This window comes from Nerophis lumbriciformis, linkage group LG03 (assembly GCF_033978685.3).
Source record: "Nerophis lumbriciformis linkage group LG03, RoL_Nlum_v2.1, whole genome shotgun sequence".
Lineage (NCBI taxonomy): Eukaryota > Metazoa > Chordata > Actinopteri > Syngnathiformes > Syngnathidae > Nerophis > Nerophis lumbriciformis.
In genome coordinates this window covers 54212008-54239872 of record NC_084550.2, presented here as the reverse complement: position 1 = coordinate 54239872, position 27865 = coordinate 54212008, and the positions used below count along the sequence as shown (strand labels likewise).

General features: G+C 39.2%; 2 protein-coding genes across 2 annotated transcripts in view; one reads left to right on the top strand and one right to left on the bottom strand.

Annotated features, from left to right (window-relative positions):
• st7l (suppression of tumorigenicity 7 like) overlaps window positions 1-13795 on the top strand; it is a 101260-nt gene extending 87465 nt beyond the window's left edge. The window contains exons 15-18 of the mRNA XM_072912850.1: window positions 1793-1943; window positions 6561-6653; window positions 6734-6873; window positions 12745-13795. Of these exons, the coding sequence (XP_072768951.1) occupies window positions 1793-1943; window positions 6561-6653; window positions 6734-6873; window positions 12745-12840 (480 nt within the window). The 3' untranslated portion in view covers window positions 12841-13795. The remainder of the gene's footprint in view (window positions 1-1792; window positions 1944-6560; window positions 6654-6733; window positions 6874-12744) is intronic.
• Window positions 13796-26497: 12702 nt separating this feature from the next.
• The window catches only part of LOC133587057 (protein Wnt-2b-like), a 33344-nt gene continuing 31976 nt past the window's right edge, over window positions 26498-27865 (bottom strand). The window contains exon 5 of the mRNA XM_061939524.2: window positions 26498-27631. Within this exon, the coding sequence (XP_061795508.2) occupies window positions 27411-27631 (221 nt within the window). The 3' untranslated portion in view covers window positions 26498-27410. The remainder of the gene's footprint in view (window positions 27632-27865) is intronic.

Below are 27865 nucleotides of genomic sequence, written 5' to 3'. Positions count from 1 at the left end.
TCCAGCGCCCCCCCGCCACCCCAAAGGGAATAAGCGGTAGAAAATGGATGGATGGATGGGCGAGTTATACCACAGCTGCACAGTTATTTTATTCATTATTGAACTTGATGTTATTTTATGTTATTGAGTTTGAATGTATACAACTTGATGTTACTTGATGTTCAATAAATTTTAAAATGTTAAGCTTGGCATTAGCGTTCTGTTGGGGCGATGGGGGCAGGTGGGGCTTGAAAACTCCCCCTTGTCCAAAGTGGGGGATGACAAAAAAAGTTTGAGAACCACTGACTTAAGGCTAATACAAAAAAGGGATTTTTAGAAATGTTGGCCAACTGAAAAGTATGAAAATGAAAAATATGAGCATGTACAATACTCAATACTTGGTTGGAGCTCCTTTTGCCTCAATTACTGCGTTAATGCGGCGTGGCATGGAGTCGATGAGTTTCTGGCACTGCTCAGGTGTTATGAGAGCCCAGGTTGCTCTGATAGTGGCCTTCAACTCTTCTGCGTTTTTGGGTCTGGCATTCTGCATCTTCCTTTTCACAATACCCCACAGATTTTCTATGGGGCTAAGGTCAGGGGAGTTGGCGGGCCAATTTAGAACAGAAATACCATGGTCCGTAAACCAGGCACGGGTAGATTTTGCGCTGTGTGCAGGCGCCAAGTCCTGTTGGAACTTGAAATCTCCATCTCCATAGAGCAGGTCAGCAGCAGGAAGCATGAAGTGCTCTAAAACTTGCTGGTAGACGGCTGCGTTGACCCTGGATCTCAGGAAACAGAGTGGACCGACACCAGCAGATGACATGGCACCCCAAACCATCACTGATGGTGGAAACTTTACACTAGACTTCAGGCAACGTGGATCCTGTGCCTCTCCTGTCTTCCTCCAGACTCTGGGACCTCGATTTCCAAAGGAAATGCAAAATTTGCATGGTTGGGTGATGGTTTGGGGTGCCATGTCATCTGCTGGTGTCGGTCCACTCTGTTTCCTGAGATCCAGGGTCAACGCAGCCGTCTACCAGCAAGTTTTAGAGCACTTCATGCTTCCTGCTGCTGACCTGCTCTATGGAGATGGAGATTTCAAGTTCCAACAGGACTTGGTGCCTGCACACAGCGCAAAATCTACCCGTGCCTGGTTTACGGACCATGGTATTTCTGTTCTAAATTGGCCCGCCAACTCCCCTGACCTTAGCCCCATAGAAAATCTGTGGGGTATTGTGAAAAGGAAGATGCAGAATGCCAGACCCAAAAACGTAGAAGAGTTGAAGGCCACTATCAGAGCAACCTGGGCTCTCATAACACCTGAGCAGTGCCAGAAACTCATCGACTCCATGACACGCCGCATTAACGCAGTAATTGAGGCAAAAGGAGCTCCAACCAAGTATTGAGTATTGTACATGCTCATATTTTTCATTTTCATACTTTTCAGTTGGCCAACATTTCTAAAAATCCCTTTTTTGTATTAGCCTTAAGTAATATTCTAATTTTGTGACACACGGAATTTTGGATTTTCATTTGTTGCCACTTCAAATCATCAAAATTAAATGAAATAAACATTTGAATGCATCAGTCTGTGTGCAATGAATAAATATAATGTACAAGTTACACCTTTTGAATGCAATTACTGAAATAAATCAAGTTTTTCAAAATATTCTAATTTACTGGCTTTTACCTGTATTTCTGTTGTCTCAAGAAGGAAAGCATCCTCTGTTCTAAAACAATATAGTGTATAATTTTACAAATGTACAAATATACTGTCTTCCTTCATTAACTAGTTTGTCGTCTTCCTATTTAGTACTTGTTAGAGATGAAGAGCTTGATCCTGCCTCCTGAACACATCTTGAAGCGGGGCGACAGCGAGGCCGTGGCGTACGCTTTCTTCCACCTGCAGCACTGGAAGAGGGCCGAAGGAGCCTTAAACCTTCTCCACTGTACATGGGAGGGCAGTGAGTAGCCACTCTACTAAATATACCTTTTTCCATGAATATGTTCTAATGTAGAAGTATTGGGGGAAATAATTGTATTGGTATTTTTTTATTGCAAAAGAGACAGAATGTAAAAAAAAATCCTCCAAAAATTCCAAGTAAAATGTTATAAATGAATTGGTATTTTATTGAGGGACAATATATTTGATCCCTTTCCAATCAGCAAGCATTCTGACCCCACAGACCGGGTATATCCCCATCAAGCACACAAATGAGTCCTGTCCCTTCATGCAAACACTCCTGTTCTCAGTTTATGTGGCTAAATGTCGCCTGTCCATTCAAACCTCCCCACCATCAGAGGCAAGACCAAAGAGCTGTCTAAGGACCGTTTTAGACCTGCACAAGACTGAAATAGACTACAACACCATCAACAAGAAGCTTTTTGAGAAGGAGACCACTGATATAGTAATAACTCATAAATGGAAGAAATTCAAATTAACAGTCAATCATCCTTGCTCTGGAACTGCATGCAAGATTTCACCTGGTGTGGTAAAATTGTTTTTATTGAGGGCCACATCGCAGATATTGCTGTGCTCAGACGGCCGCTAAACGTGAATATGCACATTGCCTCATAATATTACACAATTGCCTATGCATTTCATTGTTATGGGTGACTTGTTATGAAATCATAACTCCATGTGACAAGCAGATATTTAAGTACTTATTTGTGATAACCTAAACATTTTTTAAATATCTTGTTGCATTATCAGATAATATTAAAGTTTAGAACAGAGGTCTTCAACAAGAGGGTCGGCAACACCCAAGGGCTCAGCAGAGGTACTGCATGGGTTGGTAACATTTTTGATTGATTAGATTTTTTTATTTTATATATATATATATATTCCCCTGCAAATTGTAAATATGTTTTTGAATACACATTAACATTAGTACATCACACTGTAGTGTTGTTTAGAAATGGTAAAGGCATGGCCATCCTATTCACTGTACACAGGTTTAAAATAATAACATGAATAAATTAAATATGGGTGGGTTAGTATATTTTTGTTAGCATTTAAGATCGCTAGTGGTTAGTGCTTTAGTTGCCAGATAGCGATTAGCGGTGCTAGTTGCCAACTAGCGATTAACAGCATATACTGTATTTTTTTGAATATTTCAGCTTTGCACAATAACTTTGTAACTTTAGAAACATCCATCCATCCATTTTCTACCGCTTATTCCCTTTGGGGTCGCGGGGGGCGCTGGAGCCTATCTCAGCTACAATCGGGCGGAAGGCAGGGTACACCCTGGACAAGTCGCCACCTCATCGCAGGGCCAACACAGATAGACAGACAACATTCACACTCACATTCACACACTAGGGCCAATTTTAGTTTTGCCAATCAACCTATCCCCAGGTGCATGTTTTTGGAGGTGGGAGGAAGCCGGAGTACCCGGAGGGAACCCACGCAGTCACGGGGAGAACATGCAAACTCCACACAGAAACAGTTACATTTAAATCACGATGTTATACAAAATATATTATTAGGGTGAGCTTGTCCAATCTTTTCCACCAAGTGTTGCATACTGAAAAGTCGAAGCAAACGGGCGCCATCTTGATATTATGTGTTAAAAAAATATAAAAAATGCATTCCTAAAAACAAACATATTTTTTTGAAAGACAAAACTTTGTCAGCTTTGTGTTGTAGGTTACAAAGCTTATTATTATCATTAGCTATTACTTACATCATTTGAGATTTTTACATCTTTTTGCTCTTTTTTCTTACATTTTTACTGTTTTTGTTTTGATTTTATTTCAACAATATGCTGTGAGCCAATAAAACTCGAGCTTCTGGCCAAAAATGGCCCCCGGGCCACACTTTACATCCCTGAAGAAGGGGTCCCTTCTTCCTCTGTCCATCATTTTGGGGGTCCTTGGCCTGGAAAACATTGAAGACCCCTGGTTTTGAAGACATTTTTCCGTCAAAATTGTATGAACAAATAAATTTAGCCAGAAAGGTGAAGTGGTTTATTGATGCACGTTACAGTATTTCCAGGCTTTCAGGGGCCACATAAAATAATGTGGCAGGTCAGATCTGGTCCCCCGGCCTTGAGTTTGACACTTGTGCTTTAATGGATTAAGATCCCGCAGCTCTCGCAATGTCCCATTGTTCAAGAAGACACATGTCTGAAGTTTGACAATCAACACCTAAATTGCTGCAACAAGAAGAATATAATGTGGTCACATGAGACCAACATTTAACTCTTTGGCATCAAATTGACTCAACGTGTTTCTTTGCGGAGAAATCCTCAAAATGAGCCCAACAACATCAGCATTCCTACTGTCAAACGTGCTGGTGGAAACACAAACATTCGGCCTTGGTGTTGTTTCTCTCACCAAAATCCTGGTGAAATCCTGGTGACTGCTTAGAAGAAAAGTCTGATTTCTGTGCTTGCAAACATGGTTTTCTGTGACATTTTATAACCTTTTAATGTAATGTTGATTTTTCAGGATTTTATTTTACATTCTGTCTCTCTCTGTGACAATAAAACAGCCATAATAATTCTGTACTGTTCAGTAAGCGGGAAAACTTACAATATCAACAAATACTTATTTTCCCACTGTACAGGTTCACTGCTTTGTCGTATTTTCAAAACTGGTGGATATATTTCTCTTGGTTCGATCAAGAGCCCTTATGGCTTTGAGTGGTATACAAGATACTTTAAAGGGGAACTGCACTTTAAAAAAAAAATATTGCCTATGATTTACAATCTTTATGTGGGACAAGAACAGCATATACGTGGTGGCTAACAATGCAGCTAATGAGGACACTCTATTGTCCATTAAGCCCTCTAAAAAACATTCAAAAATTACCAACAATACTCATTTACATCTCGTGACCTGAATAATAACCTAGTTTTAACGATATATTATTATAAGCTATAACGCAGACAAACTATTTTTAGCAGCACCATGTACACAGTGCGCTAACTAACTTATTCTGTTGTATCGATATATTGAGCCGATGAGCTGCTGCATCACCTTGGAGTTGGTCAAAGTTAATTACAGATGATAAACATGCCTCTCACCTAGATAATAGAAAGATGATAAACTGAAAAGTTGGTCAACTTTGACATTCAAATTAGACCCTGAGATGGATTTAGAGACACAAAAAGTCACTCATTTGCGGCCATCTTTTCATTTATTTTTACCTGGATTATGACTAATTCTTCAACAAATGTGAAGACATAAACATCCCATCAATCGGCATCCCAATGAGAGCAGACATTGTGCAGTAAGTGCATGTTCTTAATTTGTATATCTTGTTTAGCACTTAGCATGATCCTTAGTGTTTCACTAAAGCTGGATCTGTTAAGCACAAAGCTTCTAAAGCTTGTAGATAATCATCCTTATACTCAGGCTCAAAAAAGATAAGGTTCTGGATTTTTTTTTTTTTTTTAAGTAATCGTTGCTGTCTCTCATGAAGTCCGTCATGATTAGTAGTAGTTGTTGTTCAAGGGAAAAACCAACGTTGTGATGTGTCTGTGAAATGAATGCTGTGCCATATGCTTAAAAGGCTAAAGTATCTAAAACTATTTCTATTTTACACAAAGTAAAGGAATTTCTAAATCAAAAAGCATTGTATATTTTGTATAATTCACAGATTTTTCCATATCTAACATATTGTATTGAAGTGTGTGGAGTAGTGCCTGTAAAACATATTTAATTCCAATCTTCCTTCTACAGAAAAGAGCCGTAAGAATCATAAGTGGAAATACACACAGGGAACCCACAAACCCAATATTCAAACAGTTAAATTGAATTTGTAGATTACAATATCTTGAAAATTATGTACAAATTCTTCCAATCAATATTCAAAACAGATTTGTTAAAAGAGACCGCAATTATAATCTAAAACGAACTGAAATCTTTATTAAATAGAGATTTAGAACAGGGATGAAGGAAACAAGTATATTAATCAAATGTGTTAGTTTATGGAACAATCTTGACAGTGAAATAAACATTCTAAATCTCCTGCTGTATTAAAAAAATGTAAAAATCATGATGAAAATATATGACTTGGTGTAAATTATTGTTTCTATGTTTACTTATTTTTTTGTATGTTTTAAACATATATATATATATATATATATATATATATATATATATATATATATATATAAATGTAACTATGAATAGGGGGCAGATATTATAAGTTTTACTTATTTCTGCTCCTTTTGGTTCATTATTTGAAATATTATGTTGATTGTTTTTGGTTTGACCTTAAATGAATTAAATAAAACAAACAGTGTGTATATAAAATGTTGATGGAGGCTTTTGGATGTTTTTTTAGAGCGCCTAATAGGCAGAATAGAGCACCTCCCATTAGCCCCTTTTGTTTGTTGACTTTTGCTCGCGTTTATTTACAGGTTAGAATACTTAAAACGTGTGCTTGTATCACATAAGGATTGTAAAGAATAAGCAAAATTCCAAAAAAGTGCAGTCGCCCTTTAATTACAGTACTACATCCATAGAATCCAAACAGGTTTACAAGCCTTCGGCTAGTAAAGTATTCTGCATTTGCGATGATTTATTTGCAACATTTTGCATTCTTTTTCTGATCGTATTTATATTTCCAGCCTTCCGGATAATCCCTTACCCACTAGAGAAGGGTCACCTGTTCTACCCTTACCCAGGATGCACAGAAACAGCAGATCGAGAGCTGCTACCATGTAAGCGGAAGCTCCAAACCACGATTCAACCTTCTTTCGACTTGATAGACTTCTCCTCATGAACCCGTCTTGTCAACCAGCTTTCCACGAGGTGTCGGTGTACCCAAAGAAAGAGCTTCCTTTCTTCATCCTCTTCACCGCAGGCCTTTGCTCCTTCACCGCCATGCTGGCCATGCTCACACATCAGTTCCCAGAGCTCATGGGTGTCTTCGCCAAAGCGGTAAGTGTCTTCTGCGCACATCACTCTTATTTTTCTTTTTTTTTTAATCCTTAAAAGGCTCCTTGAGAGCTATCTCTGCTTGACCTTCATTTTATGAGTTTAAATAATCTTATTTGTAACGTGAGCCTCGTGCAGTAATTACTGCCTTCCACTACTGTCAGCAACAGTGGAGGCTCATGGGAGACGACGGCCTGTAAAGTGTTAACGTGTTCCCGCCAAAACAAGCTTAAGTCCAGTGGAAGGTATCAGTAACCACAATAGCAAACAAAGCACCGTAGCGCAGGCTCGAGCCTCTAAAAGCAGGATGACTTCCGTGCGCTATTTATTTGCAGCAAAGGTGTTGTTTGGCGGCCGTGTTACTTCACGCCACGTTTATAGCCGCCGTGTTTATTAGTCAGTCTTCGCCTCATTGACGCGAGGCTTGTCGCTGAGAACATTGAGTACTCTTCCTTTTTTGTTTTGAGAAAGATAGGGCGCAGATGGGATTTCAAGTTTGGCAAGCTGGCTTTGTGTAAATGTTCAGACGGAGTACATGAAAACCATGGAGGGGGGATCGCGAGGTCTCGTCTGCCGTTTTGAAGGAAAACACATTTTTCTGAAGCTCCTGCTCTTGACAAGATCATCTAAGTGGTGCAGGAGTGCAAAAATATTGTCATGAAATGTTCCATATCTTCATGGCCAGTAACAGCAGTTCAATAACAGCCTACTTTCTATACTTATAACTTGCTGCTTAAACATAAAGTATAGAAACCAAACTACTTTCTAACACTGTAGTTTCTATCGATAGACTGTTTTATTCCCAACAACAACAGCATGAAGCAAGTTTCTGTAAGATTTTAACATTGTTTTGCCCAAAGTACACTGGATTTTTCTATTTAGAACATGTTCACGTTTCCAGTACAGTACCAGTCAAAAGTTTGGGTACACTTTTACATTCTATTTGAGAAAGTGTCTCCAAACTTTTGATTGGCACAGTATTTATAACAGCACTATGTTTATAAATAGTATATCGACAGGCTAGAAATTGCCCTCTAGTATACAACGCGGAATTAAAGACAACTTTAAAAGAGAAACACACTTTTTTAGGAATTTTGCCAATCGTTCACAATCCTTATGAGAGACAAGAACACATGTCGTCTTTTTTTTTAGGATTCTAAAGAAGATAAAAACACACAAGATGCGGCTACCGTATTTTTCGGACTATAAGTCGCAGTTTTTTTTCATAGTTTGGCCGGGGGTGCGACTTATACTCAGGAGCGACTTATGTGTGAAATTATTAACACATTACCGTAAAATATCAAATAATATTATTTAGCTCATTGACGTAAGAGACTAGACATATAAGATTTCATAGGATTTAGCGATTAGGAGTGACAGATTGTTTGGTAAACGTATAGCATGTTCTATATGTTATAGTTATTTGAATGACTCCTACCATAATATGATACGTGAACATACCAGGCACGTTCTCAGTGGGTTATTTATGCCTCATATAACGTACACTTATTCAGCCTGTTGTTCACTATTCTTTATTTATTTTAAATTGCCTTTCAAATGTCTATTTTTGGTGTTGGGTTTTATCAAATAAATTTCCCTAAAAAATGCGAATTATACTCCAGTGCGACTTATATATGTTTTTTTCCTTCTTTATTATGCATTTTCGGCCGGAGCGACTTATACTCCGAAAAATACGGTAATTGGAGTCACCGTTGTAGCCTTCAAAGTCCTCAAACAACTTCAAAACCCTCCATCAGCGTTTGTTATACACGCTGCAAGTCTACATATAATGTAGTAACAGACACTTTCATAACAATGTGTATAATATGTTCAATATTTACCGTATTTTGGTAATTTGGGTGATACCGGAACTTATTTCATAGCAACACACTTTTGTCTTGCTTCAACAAATGTGTTCCTACTTACAGAAACACATGTGACTGTGTTATAATTAAGTGTGTTCTAATCATGGCAAATTTGGTAACAGATGACAAAGACGGCAATCTTTAAAAAAAAAGAGGATTTACAACCTTATCTTTTTGAAGCTGAATATGTAGAAGCGGGCACAAGAGACTGAGGTCGGCGTGACTTGACGGTTTGAATGTTGAACTTGGAGCCAAGCTATGCTGACGTAAATGGCATGCTTACCCAAAATCAACTGGGAAAAAAAAACGTCACCAGCCAGCTTGACCAACCAGTAAGTCACTATAATATTGATCATTATGCTTGTTATTACAACTACAGTACATGGTCGAGCTAGATGTGTAAAACACAAAACATAAAATGTGGGCTAATTAATACTTTACAGATACTGTAATATCATTGGTCATGTTTTTCAGTCAGTAAGATTGGTGTCCTATCGCGTTGTGTTGTGCATTACAAACTCAAAAGCCATTCAGCTGTTGACAAAGTAGCTAGCTTGCAAGGTGATGTGTTACTACGCTAGAAAAACAGTTCCCTTAGTGTTCGCTCCTACAATAACAATGTTGCCACAGCTTGGTTATTATACAGGTTATGTAATGTAAATTAAGTTGGCGTTGTTTAAATGCATTTTTAAAGTGATTTAGAAGCAGAATGGATTGCTCCAATTAGCTGCATTGCTACCCACCTAAAACAAGCCGATTATTACAAATAGGAATGCAAAAAAAACCTAAACACTTTTGTCTTCTTGTCTCTCATAAGGATTGTGAATGATAGGCAAAATTGTAAAAAATGGTGCAGTAAGGAAAACATTTCTTCTAAAGTCACATGATTAAGATATGTACGCAGGAGGTTACATAAAAGTAAGTCGACACACATTTAAAACACTTAAAAAAAATGTTGTTCAGTTGTTAACTTCTTTTTACTCTTGTGTGACAGTTCAAAATGTTGGGATAGGTAGGCTTGGCCTATAATCAATAAGTCAATTAATTGAACGATAAATTAAAAATATTGCCACTTTCATGTGTGTTTGTTTTCTTCGTCTCTTGCTTTCAAACGCGGCACAAGAGGTTTCACTCTGCATTGCTCTCAGCACCTGAGCGCGTTCGTTAAATGGCAGAATTAAATGGAGGGAGTAAACCCTCTTGTCAGTTATCTAATATCTTTGTCTCTGTGAGTGGAGGCGGGCCTGCTAGCAAAGCCAAAATTCCTGTTGTGGGAATATTTCGGCTTCAAACTAAATGAGCAAGATTACACTATAAAACGAGCCAATGTGCTGAATGTTTATTAGTTGACCCGATCCAGTTTTTCCAACTGGGGAAAAAATTGCACTTCAAGATGTTCAATACTGAAGTGCAATTTTTGCTGACAGAGATTGAGTCCATTTTTTTTGTTTACTTATTTAAAATAATCAAAAATTATTGACTTTCCAATTACAATGGAAAAAATGCTAGTAAAAAATAAGTTAATCATGTTTGAAAGGCTCATCCATTTTTATTTTTTTATTTTTTTTAACCGTAATTTCCGGGTTATAAAGCGCACCTGCTTATAAGCCACGCCCACCTAATTTTTGGAAGATTTGTTTTACTTTATACAGATATTGGCCACAACCATTTATTAGACAAAGAACAGTGTACACATTAAAAAAGTGCTTGTGTTCATTCACAAATTTAACACAAGACGGTGTCTGTAACACGCTGTTTTGGTGTGTTTGTGTGGAAAAATTAGCTGTAACATTGCATAAAGCACAGGGTTCAAAACGGGGGAAAAGTACCGATATATAGACCGAAAAATACGGTATTATGTTGGTGCTTAATTTGGTCCTAAAATAATGCTGATAGTAATGTTGTTTATCGGCAATATTTTGTAGACAATATATCATCCAGCAAAATGTGTTATTGGTAAGGTGTGGCACATCATACATCCCGCATTTGGGCAAATGTCAAAAGTTCACATGTATTATTTTTAAGTTTTACTCGTTGCAGCGTTTAAATGCATTTTACACTTTTATAACTGTTAAGATGGTTTAAAAAGAAATGCACAGTTAATCAAGGTTGAATGGTGGCAACAGTTTGACCCTGCAACAGATTATTTCCATTTCCATTTTTTCCTATGAGAATATTAGGTCAAAATATGAAAAGAGAATAGTAGACTAGCACACTGAAACAGATTCACTGTATTTCCTTCTTAGGGTTTAACAATTGTATGACATTTGGTCACTGGAACAGAGTATTTCCTTTCCTATTATTTCCTGTGAGAATTTTTTGTCAAAAGAATGGGACAGATTGGGGTAGACATTTGAAGTTTCACTATATCTCCTTCTTGAGGTTTATCAAATAAGTGATAAATATATGGCCAGGCGCAGACTGTAATTACCAACTGTTGTTATGCTTTGATCCACTGTCATATTTGAATGCATGATATAATGCATGATAATTGTGGTGGTTACAACTAGGGATGTTCCGATCATGCCGACACCGAAAGTGAGATTTGCGAATACCAATACGGATCACATGTATTAACTGTAAATGTTTCCATTTACATATGAGTAGTGCTATTGACGGTAACAATATCAACACAATATTTAAACATGTTCCTTACTCTGTTTTATTAGATACAATTTTTTGAGAAAACAAAGTCAATAGTACACGATAACTAAACAAAATAAAAATAAAAACCTATCTACTACTCATTTAAATATTTAGTTATTTGCCCTCAAAGTCTTCGTGCGTCCAGGTAATTTATAAACATTAAAAAACAAAAATATTAGGAAAATAAAAATATCGACCTAATCCCTGTAGTATTGATCATATAGTGATACTACTACCCTTGGTATTGACACCACCATATATAGACTAAACTAAGAATACTAAAAAATGCAGTTTATTTGCCGAAATGGATGTGATTATTATTAACTTGGTAGGGCGGCATCATACTCTGTATGGAGATACATAATTACCGTATTTTCTGGATTATAGAGCGCACCAGGATATAAGCCGCACTCACTAAGAAAACATTTTCCATATTTTAGCCACATTGGACTATACGCCACAGATATACTGTATACGCTGTGAAATTAGTTGTTTACAGACAATTATTTTGTAAATGTTTATTATATACCTTAATTGTTTCCAAACGGTGTCTGTAACACAGCAGTAAAACGGCCGATCAAACACAACAGGAGTTATCGTAGCTGTGGAAGCTCGCCCTCCAATCAGCTAAACAGACTCAATAATGCCACAGTGACATTTTGGTGAGTTAACTGAGGAATTTGTGAAACTGAAACAATACAAAAAGTTAATAATACTAACACAGACACTTGTAAAGGTGTTAGCATATTAGCTAATGCTAACGGCGCTAGCTTGTTTACATTACGAGAGCACGGACAACTATGCATGAAAACACTCCTACAGACATCACACATGGGACGGTTTGGTAAGTACGAATTGTTTTAGTCAAATTGTGAATCTTACAAACGTTGCTTGGAGTGATGAATGAAGAATCCTCTCGAGCAGAAACGCTACGTACGGTTTTTACTTCCGGTGAGGCAAAACAGGAAGTGCAGCGAGCAAACTCGTCCGAAAGATGGCGCCATAGCACAAACAATAACACAACATTGCAGACCTCTGCTTAAGTTTAATGAAAACTATTGACCACAAAATATTATGGCAATTAGAAAAAAACAAAACATGCATTTGTTGCACCGTTGTTTTAGCCGCAGGGTACAAAGTGTAGGGAAAAATAGCAGCTTATAGTCCGGAATTTATGGGAGCTGCTTACAGATATTAATTAGCAATGGTGATCACATACTTTTCCACGATCGATCGGCACATCACTAGTTACAACCATACTACTTCCGATCTCGTCGAGTTTATAAAGTGAATGTTTGTCACTTGAAGAAATCCAAGATGTTGATAAAAGTTATAGTGGCACTCAGCATCCCTCTATTTTCAGTTTTTCAGCACACTCTTCGCACCGCTGGGCTTTTTCGCAGACAAGATGGAAAGCTTCATGCCGTCCAGTTTCTGGCACCAACTGACTCGGATCTGACCCCAACACACACACACCAACACACACACACACACACACTTACACACATGCGTGGAGCTCTTCTGTCCTCAGCATTACTGTCTGCGTGCTGCATTGTTACTGATTACATTGGCTCGAGTCGTATCAACACAGCAGCAGTACCACTCTTAGAAAGACGCCTGTCCTCTTTCCAAGAAGTCCGTTAGTGAATGTGCAGCATCCTCATGTATTTGTCATGAGGAAAGGAAGGGTGCAGATGGTTCACGTGTTTGCGATTTTTGGACAAAACAAACCTTTTGCTCTGGCTGGTTGTGTCTAATAGAGCAGTTGATATAAAAAAAAAGTACCACCCCAGAAAAGAACTTGGCTCTCCAAGTACCACCATAATGACCAACATTGGAAATACAGTAGCTTAGTAGACCTAAGTATTCATTAAAAACAAGGCAAATGTTTTATTTAACAAGTAATATTTGTGGCCACTGTAACAATATACACAGTCTGAACAGTAACACTTGGTTTGAATATAGGAAATACTTTAATCAAGTGATTATTTGGCATACCACAGTTTGAGAATGACTGTTGGAGTATATTGCAACGTGATGTGCTCGTGACAATGCAGCGATATTCAATTCATCACACACGCATCCAAGAATGTGCGTTACCCACTTCTTACATGATTGCTTAAAATGTGTATAAGTGCCTTTTTATTCTCATCCTAACTTTGGCATTTACCCATTTTTCGGATTCTAATTGATTGTACCTAACTCAATAACAGTGGTGAATGACGCTACCAGCAGACAAAAAAACAACAACGCTCCACGTGTTGTTATGGTCTACAGTTTAAATTTGGTGGTATGAAATATCCAAATAAATAACACAGAGTACATGCTGAAGACAGGAGACTGGGCCAACTGGCATGTTTGAAAGCGCTTGGAAAAAAAAATTAGACAATAAAATGACTCCTGTGAAAGTCCAATATTTGTTTGGGGTTTTTCTCTCGTGGCGTGCTTCTTTTTTCTTTGTTTTAAATCCTCATTTGATGAGTTTGCAATGGAAACGCTTAGACTAGCAGCGAGTGTGTGGATGTCATATATGACATGCAACAACGGTCGCATCCCTAACATAGCTTTGTGTGCTTAAGTCAGGGGTCGGCAACCTTTACAAGTCAAAGAGCCATTTTGACCAGTTTCACAAATTATAGAAAACAATGGGAGCCGCAAAAATATTTTGAACTTTTAAAAGAAATAACACTGCATACAAAGTTGTTTTTTTTGCTTTGCGTTGTATAAACTAGGGGTCTTAGACACGCTGCCCACACCTTTATTTGGAATTTGATAGCTGGTGCGGCACGCGGATTTTGACCGATTGGCGCTTGTCAGCGTCATGCGTACCGTGATGGGTCAGCGTCATGCGTACCGTGATGGTACAGCATTTAACAACCACTACCAACAGCGTGCCTGATCAGTCACACATTGTATGGACTTTCGCTTGCTCACGTAGGAGACAGCAAGGCATACTTGCTCAACAACCACACAGGTTACACTGACGGTGGCGGTATAAAAAAAACTTTAACACTCTTACTAATAATGCGCCACACTGTGAACCCACACCAAACAAGAATGACAAACACATTTCGGGATAACATCTGCACCGTAACACAACATAAACACAACAGGACAAATACCCAGAATCCCATGTAGCCCTAACTCTTCCGGGATACATTATACACCCCCGCTACCAAACCCCACCCACCTCAACCGACGCACAGAGAGAGAGAGGGGGAGGGGTTGATGTGTGAGGGAGCAGGGTTGGGGTGGGGGCGGGGTTTGGTTGTAGGGGGGGGGGGGGGGGTATAATGTAGCCCGGAAGAGTCAGGGCTGCATGGGATTCTGGGTATTGTTTGTTCTGTTGTGTTTATGTTGTGTTAAGGTGCAGATGTTCTCCCGAAATGTGTTTGTCATTCTTGTTTGGTTTTGGTTCAAAGTGTGGCGCATTATTAGCAAGAGTGTTAAAGTTGTTTTATATGGCCACTTTTATATGGCCACCGTCAGTGTAACCTGTGTGGCTGTTGAACAAGTATGCCTTGCTGTTTAATACGTGTGCAAGCAGAAGATGCATTTTGTATAACAAGTGTTGGGCCGGCACGCTGTTAATACAGATTGTAGAGAGCGCCAAATGTCGTACCATCATGGCACGCCCTTGTTAAAGTTGTAAGAGTGATAATCGGTTAATATATATCCCGCCCGGGAGTTTTCTGCTAGAGGCACTGAAATCCGGAAGTCTCACGGGAAAATTTGGGGGTTCAGCAAGGAAGCTGCTGAGCCGCATCAGGAAGTCACATGGGAAAATAGGGGGGTTCAGCAAGTAAGCTGCTGAGCCGCATCAGAGTGATCAAAGAGCCGCATGCGGCTCCGGAGCCGCGGGTTGCCGACCCCTGGCTTAAGTGCTAACATTTGGCCTACAGTCTCATTTTACAACAGTAGGCCAGGTTAGCCTATTTCCCCAAGAAAAACTAAATTATCAAACCTACATTTCCAAGATTTGTTTTAAAATGTGTAGCGAAGCCTCTTTTTTTTTTTTTTATGACAAAGCTGTCATCTAATCTTTTTTCCTCCATGACATCTATCTGTGTTGGCCCTGCGATGAGGTGGCGACTTGTCCAGGGTGTACCCCGCCTTCCACCCGATTGTAGCTGAGATAGGCTCCAGCGCCCCCCGCGACCCCAAAGGGAATAAGCGGTAGAAAATGGATGGATGGATGGACATCATAAAAAAATTTTTTAAAAAGCGACCGTTTGACCACCTCTTCAAACGTGTGGCAAAAAAGAAGAGAGGTGAGTTTTATCCTGTCCGATGCTTATAAACAGGTTTTAAAGACGCAAAGTACTCTTAATACATCATAAAAAGTTACTTTTACAAAATAGTCTGTCCCGCCAGAATATGTGTGATTGTTGCAGCCTAAAATGCCAGATCTGCAGCTTTTTCAGAAAGTTGTGACACATTTAGGCTTATTTTCTTCAATAGCATCGAATCAACTTGTGATTTTATGAATTGGTTATTGGTGTTTTAAGTTTTCCTTTAAACCTTAATTAAAATTAAAATGTTTTTTTCTTTAGAAACAAGTCCTCTTTTTCCATACAAATTAGGAAACGCTGAGCACTTTTATGCCTTTGCTAGATTATGGAGACGTTCTTTTTATGAATGCACCTGACACATACTTGAAAAAAACTGAATACTGTATATCACTATGTTTTATTACTGGTTGTGTCAATCGTGTGCACCATTGCACTTTGTATGCAAAGGCAAACTGTCCATCTTTGTCAGTCTGCAGATTTTCTCAATAGATGTTTTTTTTATATTAATCACTTCTTAGTCTGGTTCCCCCTTATTTATGTTCTTTTATGTGTAGAGACTTCAGTCGCTACAGTTTGAGGTCACAGGACATGTTTGTACCTAAAGCCAACACAAGTCTTGGTTAAAAACAAAACAAAAAAACTCATATTTGCAGCTCCATGGTCATGGAATAGTTTACAAAAGGATCTGAGGCTACCAGAACGGATTACTTTGGGGGAATTTCAGGCCATTTTAAAGGATAAAGCAACTATTTATATTGGGCACTGTACTTGTTTTTGAATTTGTTATTGAAACATTTTATTTTTAACCTATTGCATGTTTTTATGTTTGTGTTTTAAGTAACTTATATTATAACTATAGTGTGTGGCTGCTTCTGTTTTTTGTTGCTCTATGTATTTATGAAACCCGTTTTTTGCTGCCGTCTTGGCCAGCTCACTCTTGCAAAAGAGATTTTAATCATAATGAGTTTTACCTGGTTAAATAAAGGAAAATAAACATGAACTAACCTCGAAAGCACAGGATTTCAACAGAAATTTTAAAACAAATACTGTACTGATGTTTTACTCATTTTATACCACACAGACTTAAAAGTACAATAAAATAAAAGCACATTCTCAGAACTGTGAAATTACTGTGCTATTTTAACAAATTAAAATCAATATTAGTAATAATTATAGTCATAGGAAGAAACGTGCCAAAAAATTCCTTGTTCTTTGTTTGCTCTGTCGTCCACAAGTTGCAGACATTCTCAGTGTATGTTTTACGCTTGAAAAGTGTATCTTAAACATTTACTCTCGCACATTAAGAGCATTTGTCAACATTTTAGAGCGATCTATAGCGGTAATTTTTGTTTGTAAATGAGAGACAATAGGAGATTTTTATCACACTTCAAAATCTTTAACATGCAAATGCTGCTTTGTGGTAGGTCAGCATTGAAAAAATGTATCTGTTCTTATATATATACACACGTCAGGCGGGGCGGGGCCTCACCTGCCATCATGGAAAGAAAAAAAATGTAAAAAGAAAAAAAAAAATTAAATTGTTATGTATCCAGTGATTATACTATAAAGTTATTTTCCGTTTAACTTCACCAGTTTTAGATTATTTTTATTCAAAATCGCTGAATTTTCACATTTGCTGTTCAAATACTGAGAAGAGACGGTGTGGTGATCAGCAGCCAGTTGAGGCACGTCACTCAATTGTGCCTCACCATGGATTGCGGACTCGGCTAACTGCTGGCCTGCTGTGCAGTGAGACCGTATTGCTATATGAATTATATTATACATTTCCATAGTTTAGTTAGCTGAGGTATATAATGTACAGTGTATTTTGTCAACAACTGTATGTGTGTAACGTATTTCTTGTGCTGAGCAATCATAAAACTGCTGCGAAGACGCACTGTGTGAGGCTCGCGTAATCCCGCCTCCTGGTGCCGGTTATTGCACCTCCGCCGCAGAGTGCACCCCCCGACGGGAACGCCACACCAACCAAAGCCCACACCCAAACCCTCCACGTGCAAGACCGAATCCACCCAAAAAAAGCCAAAAAGTGCAAAAACAACATTGCTCGCGCCGGAGGAGCCGTGAACGACTGCAGGGACACAACATTAGGTACACCTGCAGACTGCAGCACGGATTTCATATTTCATTCATTCACAACTCCTCCAACACGAACACCACTGTTCCCGCACTTATAAGTAAAGGTAAGACCACAATAACGTTTTTTTTATTAAATGTGCTTTTTTGTGTGCTACAGTTTGTATGTGTAAAGTTAAAGTTAAGTTAAAGTACCAATGATTGTCACACACACACTAGGTGTGGTGAAATTTGTCCTCTGCATTTGACCCATCCCCTTGATCACCCCCTGGGATGTGAGGGGAGCAGTGGGCAGCAGCGGCGCCGCGCCCTGGAATAATTATTGGTGATTTAACCCCCAATTCCAACCCTTGATGCTGAGTGCCAAGCAGGGAAGAATGCTGGTATGAGCTTTTAAACATAACCCGTTAACTGCTGCCAATCAAATGGTGAATAAGATACTCTTTAGGGTTCATATGTTTGTAAATCTGACTGTGATGAAGTCAGTGCCTCACCAGCCATCAACCTCACCGCACGTCACTGACACTCGTGTTGCTATATTGTTACATGTTGCTGTTCCTGCTTTGTCTACACGAGAAACAAACCTAGGTTTTGATGAGACTGTTGACGTGCGTGTTTGACCGCCGTCCATAGAAAAAATAGATTGGCGAAAATGATGCTGATTGCCCAAAATGTGCCGGGCAGTTGGGGGCTTGCACAAAGTCGCCATACTTTGCGGGGATTGGTTGAATTTGTAATACTTGTTGACATCGCGAAATCCTGGAGGGAGTGAATACTTACTTTACGTACTTACTTCGACCGCCCAACTAGTCATCCCGCTCTTGGGCCAACTTCCCAGCTCTCCCAATGTATGGCCAGACCTCTTGCTGTGCCAGCTGTTCCTTGATCTGCCCCTCCTCCTTGACCTTGTGGATTCCAAAAGAGGGCATGTTTTGCTGTGTTGGATGTAGGCCTGCAAAGGGCATGGGCCAACCTATCTCTAGTGTCTTTGAGGATCTCTTCCTTCACAGGCTGCTGTCTTGTTTGCTCCAAATGATTAACAATGGATGGTGTTTGGCCAGTGTACTCTACATATTTGTCTGAGACTGGTGTTGTTGATGAAGGACTGAAATGTCTTCATAATGTTGATCATTGCTCTCCAGGAGCCTCATGTAACTACAGTTGTGTGGCGTTCCTACTAAAAATAGACGTACGTTCAAATCCAGAAAAGTACGCACGCCAGTAAAAATTCAGATGTATCAAAGTGTGCGCACGCACAAAGCCTTACACTGCAAAAAGTCAGTGTTCAAAAACAAGAAAAAAAAATACGAAAATGAGGGGTATTTTATTTGAACTAAGCAAAATTATCTGCCAATAGAACAAGAAAATTCGGCTTGTCAAGACTTTCCAAAACAAGTAAAATTAGCTAACCTCAATGAACCCAAAAATACCTTAAAGGGGAACATTATCACAATTTCAGAAGGGTTAAAACCATTAAAAATCAGTTCCCAGTGGCTTATTTTATTTTTCGAAGTTTTTTTCAAAATTTTACCCATCACGCAATATCCCTAAAAAAAAGCTTCAAAGTGCCTGATTTTAACCATCGTTATATACACCCGTCCATTTTCCTGTGACGTCACACAGTGATGCCAATACAAACAAACATGGCGGATAGAACAGCAAGGAATAGCGACATTAGCTCGGATTCAGACTCGGATTTCAGTGGCTTAAGCGATTCAACAGATTACGCATGTATTGAAACGAATGGTTGTAGTGTAGAGGCAGGTAGCGAAAACGAAATTGAAGAAGAAACTGAAGCTATTGAGCCATATCGGTTTGAACCGTATGCAAGCGAAACCGACGAAAACGACACGACAGCCAGCGACACGGGAGAAAGCAAGGACGAATTCGGCGATCGCCTTCTAACCAACGATTGGTATGTGTTTGTTTGGCATTAAATGAAACTAACAACTATGAACTAGGTTTACAGCATATGAAATACATTTGGCAACAACATGCACTTTGAGAGTGCAGACAGCCCAGTTTTCATCAATTAATATATTCTGTAGACATACCCTCATCCGCTCTCTTTTCCTGAAAGCTGATCTGTCCAGTCCAGTTGGAAATGCATCTGCTTTGAGTGTCGCAGGATATCCACACATTCTTTCCATCTCTGTCGTAGCATAGCTTTCGTCGGTAAAGTGTGCGGAACAAACGTCCAATTTCTTGCCACTTTCGCATCTTTGGGCCACTGGTGCAACTTGAATCTGTCCCTGTTCGTGTTGTTACACCCTCCGACAACACACCGACAAGGCATGATGTCTCCAATGTACGGAAAACAGTCGAAAAAACGGAAAATAACAGAGCTGATTTGACTCGGTGTTTGTAATGTGTTTGAGAAAATGGCGGATTGCTTCTCGATGAGCGAATAATAGAAAGGCGTTTAATTCCCCAAAATCCACCCATTTAGAGTTCGGAAATCGGCTAAAAAAATATATGGTCTTATTTCTGCAACATCAAGGTATATATTGACGCTTACATAGGTCTGGTGATAATGTTCCCCTTTAAAATAAGTATATTCTCACTAATGACAAGTGCACTTTTCTTGGTAGAAAAAAAAGAGACCTTTTTGCTCAATATGTTGAAAAATATTCTTAAATTAAGTAAATGCTAGTGCCATTATCTTGACATAATGATATGCGCTCGGCATCATGATTTTTTTTTTACATGCTTGAAGTAAAAAATGATTACTGTATTTTTCGGACTATAAGTCGCATTTTTTTTCATAGTTTGGCTGGGCTCCAGTGCGACTTATATATGTTTTTTTCCTTTTTTATTATGCATTTTCGGCAGGTGCGACTTATACTCCGAAAAATACGGTACTTTAAAAAAGTAGTTTTATACATGTGAGTGTTGATGACACAGCTTTGCGACAGTTGATATTCTAGTTTTAAGCATGTTTTTCTCAATATAGGTCATAACATCTCAGCAACAAGCTGTAATATCTTACTGAGATCATTTAGGACCAAAACACTTAAAACAAGTAAAACACTCTAACATAAAATCTGCTTAGTGAGAAGAATTATCTTATCAGACAGAAAATAAGCAAATATCACCCTTATTTGAGATATTTTATCTTACTTAGATTTCAGTCTTTGCAGTGTAGGGCATACTTGCCAACCTTGAGACCTCCGATTTCGGGAGGTGGGGGGGTGAGGGGGGGGGCTGGTTGGGGGCGTGGTTAAGAGGGGAGGAGTATATTGACAGCTAGAATATATATATATATCTACATCCTGAAAATATGCAAACAAAACTGTGTTTAGATAATTGATACTTCAAACTTGCATAAATAAATCTTAAGGAATATAACATAACTTGGCTTCTGAGAGCTTCAAAATGTAATGAATAAAATGCTAGAGTTGTAGATAAACAAGCAATTATTTTAATAATTAAATATGGTCATTTTAAATGAATTATTATGATCATTTAAAATTAATTATTTCAAATAGGTTTATTTTAATGTATAATTCTATGGCTGGATGTAATAAGGAGTCAGAAAAAATACAAATAAAAATACAATTAATTTTGATGTTTTTAGCAAAATATAGTAAACATTTATTTAGTTTGTTTTTTTAAATTAAGAAATATATTTATTTTTAGGTAAGATAAACATAATAATACAATTTATCTCTAGTCTGGATGATTTAGTTCTTGTCACCCTGTTGTCCTCCCGTCTGAAAAAAGGCTGTCCTCACTCAGGTCCGCATGGAGCTGGAGGGGGCGTGGCCTCCAGCTCCGGCTGAAAATCGGGAGATTTTCGGGAGAATATTTGTCCCGCGAGGTTTTCGGGAGACGCGCTGAATTTCGGGAGTCTCCCGGAAAATTCGGGAGGGTTGGCAAGTATGGTGTAGGGGAAGAGGAACGCTTCACCTATCTTGTCAGCGTAATCCATTAGCAGAGAAGAACTTAATAGGGGAACATTAAAGAAAGTTCCCACTTTGACAATAATCCCCGAGTGTTTACACACAAACACTCACTCACAGGTTGAAAATTGGCGCTTCACACTAACAAAAAGTGGAGCAAGAAGTTTGTTTGAAAGCCAGCCGTCCTCTCACACGTCACGCAAAACACACACGGCGGCCTCCTGTGTGCTTGCAAGGATCAGCTCCAAGATTATTGGCTAAATATCACCTCCGCGCTCCGAGTGCGTTCAAACCATGTCTGTTTAGTTTGACTTGGCTGGGTCAACTCACTAATTACGCTTTGCATGTGAGGCAACACGATATGTTCATTTTTCCTGTGTCACGATCTACATTTTTACCCCGTTGCAACAGCATATAGCTGACATTAATACAGTACATGCATAGGTTGTTCTTTTTCAAATGTATCCACATGTAATGTCGTTGAGGTAAAGTCAATAAACAGTACAGCTAATCTTAAATGAATGTCTTATCAGTCCATGACATCAACATATTTCCCAATTTACTCTATTTACTCTTCCAGTTTTAAGTATAGATATTTATCATTGGTTTTAGGCTCTTTGGACAAGTTGGAGGGGGGAATAAAACATGTTCATCAAAAAGTGACACAACACTAAATCTTTGCAATCCCGTTATGACATTTTGGGGGATTTGTTGCCTCATATGATGAAATATATGAAGGACGCTAAATTTCTTGGGATAGTTTTTATCGTTGTTAAACAAACCAATGACATCATTCACTTTTAACTTAAATCACTTGATGAGAAAAGGACAAATGTATTCATTAGTAGTTTGACACCCCTAAGTTAAGGGATTGAACAATGTTCCGAAACACAATTTTTGGGTTCCTCCGTATTTCAAATTAAAACACAAATTTAATTCTACCTGAAACGATATATAAAACCAGTGAAGTTGGCACGTTGTGTAAATGGTCAATAAAAACAGAATACAATGATTTTCAAATCCTTTCCAACCTATATTCAATTGAATAGACTGCAAAGACAAGATACTTAACGTTCGAACTGGAAAACTTTTGTTTTTTTATGCAAATATTAGCTCATTTGGAATTTGATGCCTGCAACATGTTTCAAAAAAGCTGGCACAAGTGGCAAAAAAGACTGACAAAGTTGAGGAATGCTCATCAAACGCTTATTTGGAACATCCCACAGGTGAACAAGCTAATTGGGAACAGGTGGGTGCCATGATTGGGTATAAAAGCAGCTTCCATGAAATGCTCAGTCATTCACAAACAAGGATGGGGCGAGGGTCACCACTTTGTGAACAAATGCGTGAGCAAATTGTCGAACAGTTTAAGAACAACATTTCTCAACCAGCTATTGCAAGGAATTTAGGGATTTCACCATCTAAGGCCCGTAATATCATCAACAGGTTCAGAGAATCTGGAGAAATCCCTGCACATAAGCGATGATATTACAAACCTTCGATCCCTCAGACGGTACTACATCAAAAAGTGACATCAGTGTGTAAAGGTTATCACCACATGGGCTCAGGAACACTTCAGAAAACCACTGTCAGTAACTACAGTTTATCGCTACATATGTAAGTGCAAGTTAAAACTCTACTATGCAAAGCGAAAAGCCATTTATCAACAACACCCAGAAATGCCGCCTGAGCTCATCGAAGATGGACTGATGCAAAGTGGAAAAGTGTTCTGTGGTCTGACAAGTCCACATTTCAAATTGCTTTTGGAAACTGTGGACGTCGTGTCCTCCGGAACAAAGAGGAAAAGAACCATACGGATTGTTATAGGCGCAAAGTTCAAAAGCCAGCATCTGTGATGGTATGGGGGTGTATTAGTGCCCAAGGCATGGGTAACTTACACATCTGTGAAGGCACCATTAATGGTGAAAGGTACATACAGGTTTTGGAGCAACATATGTTGCCATCCAAGCAACGTTATCATGGACGCCCCTGTTTATTTCAGCAAGACAATGCCAAGCCATGTGTTACAACAGCGTGGCTTCATAGTAAAAGAGTGCGGGTACTAGACTGGCCTGCTTGTAGTCCAGACTTGTCTCCCATTGAAAATGTGTGGCGCATTATGAAGCCTAAAATACCACAACGGAGACCCCGGACTGTTGAACAACTTAAGCTGTACATCAAACAAGAATGGGAAAGAATTCCACCTGAAAAGCTTCAAAAATTGGTCTCCTCAGTTCCCAAACGTTTACTGAGTGTTGTTAAAAGGAAAGGCCATGTAACACAGTGGTAAAAATGCCCCTGTGCCAACTTTTTTGCAATATATTGCTGCTGTTAAATTCTAAGTTAATGATTATCTGCAAAAAAAATTTACTTTGTCAGTTTGAACATTAAACATTTTGACTTTATAGTATGTTCAATTGAATATAATTTCAAAAGCATTTGCAAATCATTGTACTCTGTTTTTATTTACGAATTACACAACGTGCCAACGTCACTGGTTTTGGGTTTTGTACTTCATCATTACCATTTAGCATAGATAGGCGTGCAAACAGGAAACGAGGAACCAAAAGTGGAGTGCATCGTCTTGCAAATAAAGCATCTTGTTCATCTCTCATGCTATTACGGACTACACCAACATTTCAGTTGACTTTGACCAATGTTCAGACTGTCGCTATGCAGCGTCTGTCGGTTGTGTCACTGGAAAAAAATCCCTGTAGTCACCTGACACTGAAGCAACTGAACCCGAGCTCGCCAAGCTACTGTAGCATTGTCTCGATCCCATTCATGATAGGAGTGACACAGGACGGATCAACAAGGTTTAATATAGAAGCAGGAAGGTATTTTCGGAGACCTGCTTTTGCCAAGGTGAAAAGCTGAGCTATCTGCTGTACCAGAAAGGTTTGGAGACACGTTTACATCCGATTGGATGAGGAAAAAGTCTCCCAAATTGAGACTGGGACTGAAATTTTGTAACATATTTCTCATGCAGGTTAATCCCAAACAGTCGCAGTTTTAGCTCCGAGGTCTCGCTATTTACAAAAACTCATGATTACTTGTGAAAATAAGCAGGAATATGAGTATTACTTTGATGTTGTCATGAAAGTAATTATTCAGGACAGTGCATGGTATGCTGCGTGCTGATCGTACGCAACACTGAACTCAAGAACAAAAAACAACATTGGGGTGTCCAAACTGGGTTAAAAAAAATGTGTCCGAGGGCCGAAAGCCGACGGCTAAATAAATAAATTAAAAAATATTTGTCAATTAGAAATATCAAGCAGATAAAATGCGCTAAACATGAAGAAGAGTGTTTTGCATGTTACCATCATGCATTGCAGGGGAACTAAATAGTTGTAATTGTGAATTATATGCCAGGAGAACAGCTCATTTCGGACTGCATTGTGCCGAATGTGAAATATGGTGGAGGAGGAATTATGGTGTGGGGTTGTTTTTCAGGAGTTGGGCTTGGCCCCGTTGTTCCAGTGAAAGGAACTTTGAATGCTCCAGGATACCAAAACATTTTGGACAATTCCATGCTCCCAACCTTGTGGGAACAGTTTGGAGCGGGCCCCTTCCTCTTCCAACATGACTCTGCACCAGTGCACAAAGCAAGGTCCTTAAAGACATGGACGACTAGGGATGATGTTCGAAACCGGTTCTCCCGGTTGTTCGATAAGAAAAGAACCGTTCGATAAGAAAAGAACCGATTCCATGGACTCGAATCCCTTTTTGAGAACCGGTTCCCGTTATCAAGGCCACTATAGTAAAGAAAAAGAGTTGGTTCTTTATTCGAATCCCTGGGAACGAATCCCGTCCCACAAGAAATGCCCTGTGGGACATCACAGGAAATGACGTAGCTCAGTCTAATGACTGAGCTACGTCATTTCCTGTGATGTCCCCCAAGCAGCAAAAATAATGGACCGGAAAAAACGCCTCAAGGCATGGCTATTCACCTATAGTGATCACAGAGACAGGTTGTTTTTGTGTTACTGTATATATTTGTTTTTCTGAAAAATCCCACTTAATATACTTTGAGTAACAACAGTCAATATTTATTTTATTTTGTTAAGGGGGTAACAGTCAATATTTATTTATTTATTTTATTTTATTTTTTTCCTTATAAAATAAAAGTGAGCTTTTGTTAAACCAAATACTGTGTTTTTTTCCATATACAACAACCTATCTGGATTCGATAAGAGGATTCGATAATGGGCTCGAACTCAATAATTTCTTATCAAACATCATCCCTATGGACGACAGAGTCTGATGTGGATGAACTTGACTGGCCTGCACAGAGTCCTGACCTGAACCCGATAGAACACCTTTGGGGTGAATTAGAACGGATACTGAGAGCCAGGCCTTCTCGACCAACATCAGTGTGTGACCTCACCAATGTGCTTTTGGAAGATTGGTTGAAAATTCCTATAAACACACTCCGCAACCTTGTGGACAGCCTTCCCAGAAGAGTAGAAGCTTGTAATAGTTGCAAAAGGTGGACCGACATCATATTGAACCCTATGGGTTAGGAATGGGATGGCACTTCAAGTTCATACGTGAGTCAAGGCAGGTGGCCAAATACTTTTGGCAATATAGTGTATATCCGATTTATATTCACATACAAAAGAGGCCATTGAAAAATTCGGAATTGCACATAAATGGACATGAATAAATCAGATACAGGTGGTATATGGGGCAAAAAAATCGGAATTGACCTGCAGTGTAAACAAGGCAAAGGTTTTGAGCGGTCTTGAACAGAACGTTGCTGTGATTGGTTCTTTCCATCACCACTGTCGTTATTCTTGACAATCAGTTCTTTTTATTTCTTCGTTTTTACCTGACGAGCAGCAATTACAGATGAAAGCATTATGCGTGTCTTAGCAAGTGTGATGGTTTGTTGTGACCACCGAGCACGCCGTTGTACAATAAACACACAGTGAAAACTCTCAACATTTACTTTCCCTTTTTCTTATTTGGCCTTTTGCAAAACACTTTACTTTGGCTCTCAGCGCACTTGGAAAAAAAAATGTGTTGACGCTTTGCATTTTGCAGCTTGTTGTCAAATCCGTTTAGTGGCCCTTGTAAGGTTTGGATATCTGGGGGCTTAAGAGGACGTGCATGAACCAGATGTTGAAAAGTCTGCCACGTCTTGGCTTGATTTCAAACCCGGTGCTTCGTTTTTTCTAGCTAAGGAACGCATGTGCTGGTGCATGAAAAAAAAAAATAGCAGTTTTTCTAACCTAAATACTCGAAATATTTGGAAATTTAGTTTGTGACCACGAAATGAAAACATCCACGGGGGGAAAAAAAAAAAAAGTGTCTTGAGGTTGTGTGTGTGACTCAAAACAAGCAAAGACAAAGAGCAGAGGTAGAAATGAACAAGATTTCAATGAGGCATAAAAAGTGAATGTGGGAGAAAAAGTGTCCAACGTCAACATGAAGAACTTGTTTTTTTGCAAAGATTTTGCAACAATGTCTCTCTGGGATTAAAAGTCCATGATAGCAGCAAGGAAATTCAATTTCATTCATTTCAGCAGCTATGTACCGCTTTTTAAATGGAACGTCGCACTCTGGCTTATCTCTTTCTGTCGGCGTGCTAAATATTCTGGCTAATATTAGTGCTGTCAAACATTTGTCAGCCATATCCAAATAAAGCAGCTCACAATGAATAACTGGACATATTTTCCAGTTTTCAGTCTGTAAAGATCCTGGGAAAATGTTTGAGAGTGGAAGAAATCCTGTCTCTAGGTTCGGACCAACCAATCGTGGGGCTTGCAGGTGTGGACGTCCACCACGTCCTCACAGTATTTACACTTCACCTCGCAGCACCAGTCGAACTTGCACTCGCACTGTCTGCGGCGTGGGACCCGGCTGGTGTCGTAGCCCCGCCCACAGCACATCACCTCGCAGCCGTCCGTGCCCTGGGAGGATTTGTTGCACTCTCTGCCCGCCGTGCCCGTTGATCCTGCGTCACAAGAGAACAACATCGTAATATCAGTCCCTCCACGGTTTCTCGAGCACAGGGGTGTCAAAATCATTTTAGTTCAGGGGCCGCAGGGCGGAAAATCTATCAATGAACTTAGACTTGCCATGTCTACACTAAGTCGTTTAACCCCTTAAGCGAATAGTTATTTAGCCTAAGCCCCGTTTCAGCCACACTAAACCAGCGTTTAAAATCCCCCCATACTTGCCAACCTTG